Source organism: Camarhynchus parvulus, chromosome 7 (genome assembly GCF_901933205.1).
Source record: "Camarhynchus parvulus chromosome 7, STF_HiC, whole genome shotgun sequence".
In the NCBI taxonomy this organism is placed as follows: domain Eukaryota; kingdom Metazoa; phylum Chordata; class Aves; order Passeriformes; family Thraupidae; genus Camarhynchus; species Camarhynchus parvulus.
Window position 1 is genome coordinate 18,310,247 of NC_044577.1, and position 12,437 is coordinate 18,322,683.

General features: G+C 36.9%; 1 protein-coding gene across 1 annotated transcript in view; it reads right to left on the reverse strand.

Moving 5' to 3' along the window:
• Nucleotides 1–12,437, reverse strand: part of MYO3B (myosin IIIB) — a 192,013-nt gene that overhangs the window by 50,617 nt on the left and 128,959 nt on the right. Inside the window, exons 28-30 of the mRNA XM_030952691.1 lie at nt 10,390–10,501; nt 9,146–9,308; nt 8,369–8,449 (exon numbers count right to left, since the gene is read on the reverse strand). Coding sequence (XP_030808551.1) covers nt 8,369–8,449; nt 9,146–9,308; nt 10,390–10,501 — 356 coding nt within the window. The remainder of the gene's footprint in view (nt 1–8,368; nt 8,450–9,145; nt 9,309–10,389; nt 10,502–12,437) is intronic.

The window sequence follows — 12,437 nt, forward strand, 5'->3', positions numbered from 1 at the left end:
CTTTAATCACAGCTTCCCTTTGATTTAGTCATCATTTTACAGAATCAGAAGCTTTACTTTCTTTTATTGTGGGATAATGGGGTGCAGAGCCAGGGACAGATATATTCAGTTAGTCTTCTCCTATTTTTTAAAATTAGCTCTAATCATGACAAAACATTTAAAATACCTCTCATAAAAACAGTGGAAAATTTATAGACATTAGAATTCATAACATTCTTAAAAAAAAAAGAGAAAAAAATCACAGTGGAGTGGTATGGTAAATAAAATGACAATTAATATAATTTTGAGGATATCTACATCCTTTATTTCCATAGACTGTCTCTGGGTTTGGGTACCTGAATACCATAATTATTTCTATAGTTTTATCTTGCATTCTTTACACCTGTGAGCAGTAATAAAGCTCCAGCACAGACCAAAGATAGTGATGCATACTGCACTTAGGACAAAGGACTAAAAAGGCTGCAATATACACTTAAACTCACGAAATTTAAGATTTGATTTTGTACGCTTTATTTCAAGCACTATTATTAGAAATACCTAAGGGGACAAAGGACTGAATAATGAAAAAGTAACTACAGTATCAGTGCCATTGTTTCAGTGTACAACAAGCAGTTGCTGAATAAGGCTGAGGGTTGTGAGAGAAAGGAGCTGTGTCCAGCTTAGTCCAGCAGGACTGCAGTTTTAACAGTGAGACAGTATGTAAAAGAATAGTGGAACAAAGCTGAGGAGATGGGATTTTTAAAAAAAATTTTCCAGTCCAGGAAAAGCTTTTGTGCACACTAAATGCATACAAACCTGAAGATTCTGAAGATTAAATACCCAAAGGAGAAGAGCACACCACCCATTGGGGTCCAGGGTTACATATTACAGGCACAGATAGGCGCAGAAATAAGGTCTAAGGCAACCTCATGTAGGATCAGGATCAACACTGTAGGTTACTGGAGGAAATCAGGAGGTAGGACAAATACTGACTAAACTGAGGTGGAGAAATTGATCAGAAGATTAACAAGGTTTCTCTGTATCTCACACTTCTGATTTTTATGAAAGCACTGAGGTTTCTGGGATATGAAGCAACAAAAATTGCCTTTTAATCAGAAGTTATGAAAATAAACAACCATTCACTTTACAGAAGTCATGACAGAAGTTTGACCTGCTGAGGTGTTGAACCAAATACAAAGCTCAGGTATCCTGAGGCTTGAGGAACTTTCCACCCTTGATACTCCCAACTAGGAAAGTCTCCTATCTGACAGAGATGAGGCAAGTTCTCACTTGTCCTATATGATCAGGCTTCCAATCCTTAACTATCCCCTACTGACCAGCCAAGGATCCCACTCTGCTATCAGAGGCAGAGACAGCTGGCCAGCAGTCACCTCTCTGCAGCTGAAACATGCTGAGTGTCAATCACTCGATGAACTACTATAAAGAAGGACTGAAACAAATGAACTGATAAGATGAACTTCAGTTTTATCCTTTGTAGTTTCTCATCTTTTAGTACTTCTCTGCATGAGTGTCTATAAAATCAACCCTGATACTTGCTGTGATTTTATATGTAAATATTGTTTTCTTTTTATCAGAGATTCTTACTAATGTCAGTATAACCATTTTGGTCTTTGCCCCATCCACTGTGTAAAAAATCTGCTATCTCTGACTTAATAAACACAGTTTTTGACCTATCTTCTGTTTTCATAGGTATTTTCAAAATCAACTCCTCTTCCCACAAGACAGTTTCTAACTTTCTTCCAAATTACCCTGAATTTGAAAGGTAAATAGCTGTATTTTTCCTACTTTTGACTCCTGGAACAACTGAAGTACAGGGTAAACAAACTTCTTTAAGACTCTCAAAAGCTTCATCAAGCACTAGTAGGACTGCATCTTTTCAACATTTATTAACAGGCTCTATAATGCTTCAAAAGAAATACATATGCAGAGAATTCTACTGGGGGAGTCTAAGAGGCTGGGAAGCTGCTCCATCACAGCAATTTGCATTACTGACTGGTGCTGGTTTTGACACTAAGCACTTGGCTCAAAGAGTGTGAAATTAGCAGACTCATGTTGCTACTGCTCCATGAACAATCACTGCATCATTGAAGAAGAATGATTACCAGCTGTCACCTCATTTTCACCTTATTCAGTCTATATTCCAAACTTTCCAAACAGCAACAGTAGCTTTAACCCTGATCTTTACATAGCCAAAGATGACAGGATCTGACAAGCAACACAGGAACTGAACTTAATTTTAACACTTCTATTAGTAACTTGGTGTTAAATGCTTTATGTGCCACAAATTAGGACATGAATTTTTACTTCTTGTACTGATCATTTTTCACACAAAAAGAGTTTTCTGTCAGTTTCAGCACCTAGCAAACCAAGAATCTATTTACCTCAGGGAGTCTGAAATGTGGCATCATGCAGTTACAAACTTTTAAGGTGTAAATACCAAGGCAATATACACTACATACAATAATGCACAATTCCAGATAGGAAAAGTCCAGGCATTTGCCTTCTGGATCCCACAGGAAATATAGAATTACAGAGCAAATTGTGAAGCACAGTGTAAAAAGATCAAAGCTAAACAATCACAGGTCTATGAGAGAACTATAAAGAAAGCAGATGAAGTAGTTTTAAAACAGTAGAAGGATTAATTCTCAGTCATTAAAAAATCACGTGAAACAGACTTTTTCTACACATACACATTTTTACTCTCTAACATCACCTAATATAGCATATAACAGCAACTCAGAATTGAAAGCTCATGCTTGCTAAAGAGAAGGTAGTTGATTTCCTAGGAACAGCACATCACTTTCTTAATTTGTCTAGTTAAAAGAGCATTCAGCAACTTAACTAACAGCATCTGAGAGAAATTAGAGCCCATGAACCTGATTATTCACTCCATGCCAAATTAATTCTAATGAGCAGTAGATAGCATAGAGTCATATCCTTTGCTGGGTGCCATGAATACTTCCCCTCTTTCACTTCTCTAGATGGATATTGGGTGATGCATGTTTAACAGCAGAAAAAATCTCCTAAGTTCTCCAGCAGAAGTATTATGAGAAGGAAGTTATGAATTCTCATGTACAAGCAGTAACTATCATTAACAGTGACTATTAGCAAGACTCACTAAGGCTGTCATCAGGTCTGGCGTCACTGATGCACATCAACACTTGGACATGGAATCCACTGAATCACAGAATGTGCTGAGTTGGAAGGGACCAACAAGGATCATCAAGTTCAACTCCTGGCTCAGCACAGGACCATCCTCAAGAGTCATATCATGTGCCTGAGAGCATTGTCCAAATGCTTCTTGAGCTTTGTCAGGCTTGGTGCTGTAACCACCACGTATCACGGTCTCTGATCTTGAGACTTGGTCAAATAAAAAAGTAAAGATGACTGTGAAATTCTGGCAATACCAGCAAGGAAAAGGAAGAGATTTTATTGTACATTGTCCCTTCCTGATTTTAGCATGAAATCCAGTAAGCATAGTCTCCATTTTTTCTCCTCAAAATCAGAAGAAAAATCAAACATTTGGAGATTGACAGAGACGGCGATGGAATATAAACCCCCATAGTTTAAAACTATAAGGCCTTCTCACTTTTCTAAAATGCTCCCTGCATAGGAGCATTAGGCCTTTAATAGTCACTAGAGACATACTAAACATGAAGAATCACTGGATGCTGTAAGCTAGGACACAACGAGATGGGAGAGTACAGTTAACCATAGCTGTGAAGCCTGTACAAACCAGTCTGGTTTACCCTGACTGGGAAATTAAGATAATATGATACATCAGTTCAGCTGCCATTAGGAGAGACATGTCTTCAATGTTTTTTACACTGACAATGCAGTTAAAAGAAGGAAAACTACTGATAAAAAAATAGGAAAATGGATCTGCTATTTAGGAGTCATTTTCAAGAAAATTTTAAAGAAAACAGTTTTAGATATATTCATCAAGTGCTTAGAAGCTTTTGGAACATTTTACTTGTGTAATTCTTACACCTATACAATGGAATTAGCTGAGTGCATGTACACACACACATATATACAGTAATACAAATAGATGAATAAATATAGCAATAAATATGCAAAAAATACTTCCTTGTCTTCTACTGAAACTAGCATTATATTTTTGCTGCTGAAAGTCCCAAAGGCAATGCTTTTATTAAAATCTTACATTTATAATAAAAATGCTAACCAGTAAATCGCAGCTGTTCTCTGTCCCTTTTCTTTATTAAAAGGGAATAAATTTTGCCAGAAGTACAGTTAGAGACATGTAAGCAACACTGCATCAGCAGAAATTATAGAAAGAAAGCAATTTACAAGGGGTGCTTCCTTCTGAACATCCATCACTTCTTATTTAAGGAAAAGAGCCCAAATCTAGAGTTCTTGATAAAGAATTTTCTAATACAGTATGACATATGGTGAGTGTGTGAGCACGTGTTGGAGGAGGAGATGGTGGCTCAGTGGATTAGTCATTTGCCTTTCACCTCTGGAAGCATAGTTAAACTCAGTCTTGACCAGAGCTGCACAGTATATTCCAGATGGCTAAAGTGGACCTAATTAAAATGAATTCAGTGATGTCACCTCAGATCTAAATGAATTGCATGCACCACTCATTTGGCATTTTGGCAATGTCAGTTCACAAATAAAATAACCAGATTAAAATCCTCCCTTAAGTCTTTTGGGACAAGTCACACTGCATGGAAATACATGCTATCATAACTAGAAAACATACTTTCATAATTGTATTATCTGTTGCTTTAAATTCTAATTAATTCTAAATTCTAATTATTCTAAAATAAACATTTAGTGAGACTTGCATGTGAGGTAAATCAATGAAGCAATATTTCAGTCAGATGATTCAGTGGATATACACTGATTTAAACCAGCCATGAATCTGGAAAATAATTTTAAAAAACCTTTGACAATATTTTTCCCCTCTCATATAGAATTGAAATGAATTTCCCTCTCATGTGAATTGAAATACTGTAAATTCCAATTACAAAGAAATACTCAGAAATGCAAAGTATTGTCAACTCAAACACTTAACATTCGTTACAATTTGTTTCCGAGTTAAAAAGTAGCATTTTCTAACCTTCACAGTTTGAGAAAGTGTGACTGAAGCAGGAGGAAAGGTCTTTTTTATCCTGTGTACCATTTCAGCCATGAGTCTAATAACATCTCTATATTCTGAGAACCTGAGATGCAGATATGCTGAAGTAGGGTAGCTTTTTCTTCCCCATTTAGTTTAAATTCACTAATATTTTGTTTCCTAGTGAGGGCTTCCCCCCCATCTGAAATAATGACTTTTTTTCTTGTAATATAATACACTCAGGAATTTTATCCTCATGTATATTGTGAGGGTTGTTTTTTTCCTAAGTTTGTTTTTTCTTCCAACGTTTCTTCAATGGATAGTGAACTGCTGGGCCCACAGAGATCTCCAGACCACCAGCTCATGTATTTGAAAGGCATCTGTTTATTTTTAAAATGCAAATGCAGCCTACCTCAAAGACTGACTCGCAAGAAATGAACAATCTGAACAAGTCAAGAGGTTTCCAATCAGGAGCTGTGTTCCTCCTTTTTATCAGGCTATGATCACTTGCTGTCAAAATCACTTAAACAATATCCTGGAACCTGAATGAAGTCCCCCCACAATTAAAATGAGCAGGATAATCCTGCAAGAATTATTCAGGCAAATCATTTTTCACACAGTTTAAAGTAATGATAAGGTCATTTACAAAAGAAATCAGCGCCTTTGAAATGCTGACTTGTAGACAGAGGACTGCCTGGAGGAGGGCCATAGATAACAGTGAAGACTGGCCTCCTAACACTACCCTTGCAGTCTTTGGAACTGATTCTGATGAGGAGAAGGCCCAATAAGGTTAATACCCCTACTTTGATCTCTGTCAAAGCGTACCAGCAAGAATTAATTTACATTTCAGATGAAAAAGGTTGACAGCATGAAAAGGCATCTTGTTTCTGGTATGTGAATGTGCTGTAATAGATCGGGAATTCTGAAAGGAAGTTCTGAGGAAGCTAAAGGGATAAGCTGAGCGGCTGCTTTTATTGGGAAAGAGATGAAAGGAAAACAAATTTCAATATGCGCTGTTCTGTAGAAACATGTAAGCCAAATGCTTCCTAAATTCCAAGGCCTGCTTGAGCGGGGCAGGGGGGAGGGAAAGGAGAGGGAAGTACATATAGTTTAATTATATGGTTTTGCTAATGTGGATGACAAATGCAAACAATTTATCCCACTGCCTGAAATGGCTCTTGTGAAAAACTACAAAGATGACTGTACTCCATTTTACTAGAAAGCTGCCTTGAACTACCCCCACACTGTAAGATGTGCAGAGAAGGGAGAGATTGGGAGTACCTTTTGTCTCCATGTCACTAGGCACTTGGACTGTGCAATGTTATGTAAACAACACAAAAACTGTCACTGTATTGTAAAACCTGGAAAATGGCCATGATTAGCAAGCATAAGCTTTGATTTGAAACACAGAATAATTAGCATATCGAGAAGAGCAAACGTGCATGAGAAATATTTTCAAATAAGTCCTAAATACAGGTTTCCAAAGGCAGACAGAAAAGTGTTGAGGATTACTATTAATTATTGTTATTATTTTTATTGCTATTATTATTCCTATTCTACTAGAGTACCAAAGACAGGAGGAGCAGCTAGCCTAATTAATACAAAGGTTCACTGTGTCACTCTTAACCCTGTAGTCCCTAATGTTTATTCACCCAGGCTGATCACTGAAACAGTCAAGTGCCAGGTTACAAAGGAAAACACTGTGTGTGTTGGAGGGAAGAGTACCAACAACATTCCTCCAGCATTAGGTCCAGAGGGCTCAACAGTGTCCCAATTCACTCCCACTGCCTCTGCTCTGCCATGTTTAACTCAGTATTTAAAAGATGGCAGGAAGCAACACAGCTCTGAATGTCTCCCATGTGTGCTAACAGCAGAATACATCAGTATCTTTCTCTAAAGAACTAAATATCTGTCTGGATAAAACTCTAAGGCAGAATGTCCCCTGCAGTCTCCAAGTCATAATGCTACACACAAGCTTCCTATTGCACCTGAGGTAGCTCTCATCTTAAGGAGCTGGTAATAGTGAGACAGTCAGGGATTAACAGTTTCACTTTCCTTTCTTCAACAACAGGCTGTTGTAATCAAAGTCCAGGTATGTATATACTTGTAAAGGTAGCAAATACTCCAGGAAATAGTGGCACGGGGGTACTTTAAGATCTTCTCTCTGCGCTACCATGAAAACAACTGAAAACAACATGAAAACAAAGGAGAGGAAGAATGAGAGTACTCGTGCAGTCCTTCGGTGCTTGTTGCTAATGCAAGAAAAAATTCCTTCCATTCAAAAAAATATACTGCATGTAACCCTAGAGCTTCATGATTTTACATAACAGCACATATGCAAAGCTACAAATTATTATTTGATCCTAATGATATTCTGTTCCTTTTGGTAACTATAATGGCATTCTGTTTTCTCCTGAAAGTCACAGCAACGCCTTATTTCAGAGTAGCCAACTAGACAACACAAAAATGAATGAATTTACTGGGAATGGTATGAGAATAAGTGAAACAAATATTACAACAAATATTTTTCATATAAATTTCAGACTGTAAGATACAGAACAAGAAGTGACAAAGCTTAAGGAATTGTAGCACAGGAAACTGGTAAAAGTGATATCTTGGTTTATGTGTAAACCCATTAGTTACAATAGTTTTTTATCAGTCCCAATCTTTGAACCTGGAGTTGGGCAGAGAAGGTGTACTGCACTGCATCATATGGAGGCTGCTTCATATTGGCAGCATCTGAAAACACCATTGAGTTCACAGCGTTCACAATGTTGGTTCTTAGATTTCTGTGCCATATGGTACTCTGCTCTCTACTAGAGACCTACACAGCCCTATGGGCCTGTTCCTCCAATAATCTCTTTAAAGTTTATTCAAATTCATATTGATATGGCTGCATAGGAGTCTGGCAGATTGTCAAAAGATTGGTCAAAGCTGGCAAACCCGGCAAGCAGTCATAACAAAAACCTGGCAAGCTGCCAAGATCAGTGCACCAAACAAAGACAGAGAAATGCATGTCTAGTGTCTTCCATCCACACTTTTGGCCAAGAATTAACTTAACAGCTTTTACTTACTATATTTTGCTTTCAGAGAAGTGCTTATAAAAGGTCTAAAGTGTGTGATACCTGTCACTGACATAGTTTGACGCTGAAGCAAAAATAATCAGAAGTAATGTTTTTGATAGCTTTTGTTTGCACTTAACTTTTTTTTGGCTATAAACACTGACACACGAAAAATCACCCACAGAAAAATAGGTGTTGGCAATTGAAATACTGTTTTAATTACCTGCCTGAATATGTATAGCAGCATCAGTTCTTCTGTTCCTTATTTCCTTGTACTTCCTGCGAGCTTCATATCCTCTCCAGGCTAAAAATACAAAACCATGTGCTGGAAATTACATTTATTTAAGGAATTGCCACAGAGTCTACAGGGTCAGAGATGTGCTGAAACTTTCATTTCTCCTGCCATAACTACTTCAGCCCCCACCCCCAATAGCTCTTCCCCACCCACCCGCATGTTGAACTCCAGGTTCATGACTGCAGTATTCACATCCTCACAACTTCAAACACTGCTTCACTCATTCAAATTTTAATTGCCACCATTTAGTGCTCACTGATATCCTAACTCAAAAAAAAAGGTTGTGTCATCATTCTTGCTCACACAGTTGCCCAAATCACTACAAGGAAACCTGCTAAATTACTGATAATCAGCCTCTCAAGCCCATCTTTTGATGTATGTCTGCAATTCTGGTACATGGGCAGGGACATGTGCTACTGCATTTCAATTATAAGCTCCATGTTATTATAGACATACCTAACAATATTTTTATTTTGTGCACAGGCATCATATTTAAAATATTAAAATATTTAAATAAAGACACTCCTAAATGTTAAGATGACACTTTAGTAGATCAGTAATATCTGCATCAATGAGCTAGAGACAAAACACATCCAGTCATTTAGATTTCATAATAAATTGTAATTAATAAATTAACAATGTACATGCAATTTAATTGACTGAAATACAAAGACACTTAGTAAAACAGAGATTGTGAACATTTACCTGACTGTATTGTAATAGCACTATTTTCTCTTTTATCTTTTACTTTCTTGTACCTCCTTGCTCCGAGCCATCCCTTGATATAGGCTTGCATGACCACCACCCTCCCTATAACTTCTCTCAGGAACAAATTTAACTGCTCTATATGGTAATACTTAAGGAAAACCTGTAATGGAACAACAGCAAAACAAAAAAGATCAGTATTATAAGTAGTATTATAACCTCTTGTATTTTGCCTTCTCATTAGTCCTCCAGCAGCCTATTCAAGGGTGTAAATGCTGAGAAAACTAGAAAAATACTGATTGTACATATCATAGCAATCTTTTGAATCAATTATTTGCTCTTGTGTACTTGTGGAACTTCTTCATTCCACCGATTATAGTCACCCCATTGCTAACCATGAGATAACTCAGTTGCTTAGAGCATGGTGTTAATAACACCAAGGTTGGGGTTCAATCCCTGTATGGGCCATTCACTTAGCAGCTGGACTTGATGATCCTTGTGGGTCCCTTCCAACTCAGCACATTCTGTGATCCTGTGAAAATAAATCCCAGATTTACCCCCTTTACAAAGCAAATTGGACAGTGAGATCTTTTCAGGTATGAATAATTTTGAAAGATAATCTTTCTTGTCAGTGGCAACACAAATCCTGAGTTAAATTTGGTTTTAGACATAATATTGTCTAAAAGCATTCTCCCTAAGGCAGCAAATCACATGGGTGCTTACATACATTTTATTTGGATCTTGGGCAAGAAAATTCTCACAGTTTTTCCTTTATGTAATGTAAAACAACTCAAAGTACTGTGTAACATCCTTTTAAAATAAGTCAATCACTCCATTTTAAACCATCAACAAAGGCTTTTGAGAGAGAGAGGAGCTTACCTGAAACTCCATGAATGGATAATGGTACCAGCCAGGCTCATATGATGGGTCAAATTGTGACATTTCCGACATGTCTTTCTTAAGAAAATGGGAAACTTCAGGAAGTCACTACAACAGCAAGCACTGACAGAGGTATGTCCTTATCAAGGCAGCCAAGTGCTGAATGCACTTTGGGTAGGCACCCAATGCACGCCCTCCTCTTACAGCACTAACTCAGCTGGCTTGGGAGGGCGTTTCCATAACCTGAGAAGCTACTTGGAGCAAATTATTTGCTCTTTTGTTCATTTATGCAGTACTTTTTGAACCAGTATTAGACATGATTTCTAAAGGTATACTATCCTTGAGAAAATGTTAGCACCTTATACCTTAGTTTTCCCAAGAACCCAGTTGTCTAGTTTAGACTTCTCCAAAATGGCAAGACAGTTTTCTCTGCTACCAAGGGGAGTCTCGTGTGCCTTGAACGCAAGGTAGTAATACCTGCAAAATGGCAAAGAAAGAATTGAATCACAGTCAATATGTACTTCCACTGTTTTTCTCTAGCTCCAAGCTTTATCTCTAGAATTAATAGGCCAAATTCTTCCTTATACATACTTCATGACAGCTGTGTCTTCATAAATCATGACACAGCTATCATGAATAGATATTTGAACATATAAGTTATTACAATAAACAATTAATTGGAATGATTATGATCAATTTTAGGAGCGTGGAACAGACCCACACTAAACAATATTGTCTTTTTTTATTTTGTCCATGCTCCCTTGCAAAGAACAGCTCCTAACAATTATGTTAAATAACCTATAGCTAATGAAAAAGGGATACAAACATGTTTGAACTGAATTAAGAACCAGTCCCTTCCTACCTATAAAGCCATTATGCATTTATGAAGATTGGTTTTAAAGTATTTAAGTAAACCTACTTGCAAACAATTATGTTAAGTAACAGCTAGAACATGTGTCAGTTAGTTTACAAATTTAAGGTTATTTTAGCACAAGTACATTTGGATGCTAGCAACTGCCACCTCAGCCCTCACTTATTAACTGCCATGTGTTGTCTTGGTATTAAGCTATACTTCTAAAGGTTCTACTCTATTTACATTGGGATTGAGAGGAGGTGGCAGGTTGAACAAACCATTCTACTAATTACTAGAATGGGGAAGAGTGATCAGATGTTCTTTAAAACATGAAGAGAAGAATGTCATCAGTGATCTCAAAGATAGATTCCTCTGTAGCCACACAGAGTCAAGAAAATATCCCACTTTATACTGAAGAAAATATGGAGAAGCAATTAGAAAATTTAGAATTCTGCAATACTTTATTTTTTTAAAGTCAGAAGAGTATGATTTTCAATTATTAGTTCCAGTTAATCTCTATATATTAGCTCCAGCTCTCACAAGAAAGAAAAAACCCACTAAAACAGTCAGTTAAGATCAAACAGGAAGAAAATGACATCTGAAGTGAGAAGCACTGGAATAAGTTCTGGACCAGAGACATAGATATACACCAACTGGAGACATTGCTAACTATGAATAATGGTAAGACATTATGTATTACTGAGTTATTTTTAATGTAGTGACTTTCTCAACAATGTGGTGCTGCAAATTCTTTAGCCAAATCTTTCAAAATATCAACTCATGCCTTTTAGTAGGTTTGGAGAAACATGGTGTATTCAAAAGAAAAAAGTACATTTCCTCCACCTTATTACTGAAGTTAATGATGCCAGTTTTGACAAAACAAATGGTACTGAGTTGGTACAGATTTAAAATACATGTATCACAAATATTTTTTGATGTCATACAATTTCAACAGATAGCTGACAAATACATGGGGGAAGTTACACTCATAGTAAATTGCTGCTTGCTTCAAAAGCCAGTTCAGATGGCCATGTGAGTTACACATATGGGAGGGAGGAAGGGCGGGCAGGCAGGAAGTGACACTGGTTGTTCATGTATCTTTTAAGGTAGTTATTAATGGGACTTTTAAAACCACAGAACAGTTTTTAGATAGCACTGATGCAATAAAATATTCAAGGGAAATCTCATAATTCTTTAATCTTACCATTGCCATTCCACTTACTGAAAAGTTGACTTATTTGTGACAAATATCTGAGTAAAAAGTATTTTTGAACTGTGTGATTTACCTGCCTGACTACACCATTTTGTTCATGACAAACTTCATTATCTATCATAGATAGTACCCTCTCCAACAGCTCTCTTTCATGTTCTAGACTGTAGTTGCTGCGGTGCTCCAAAAAAAACCATAAATAAAACAATGGTTATTTTTCTTATCAAAGCCCATTTTACCTAATGTTTTTATAAATTTAAATGCATCTATAGTCTAAGAAAGCAAGCTATTCAGAATGACAAGAACTTTACAAACCATGGGAGTAACTACACGGGAATAACTACTGTTTC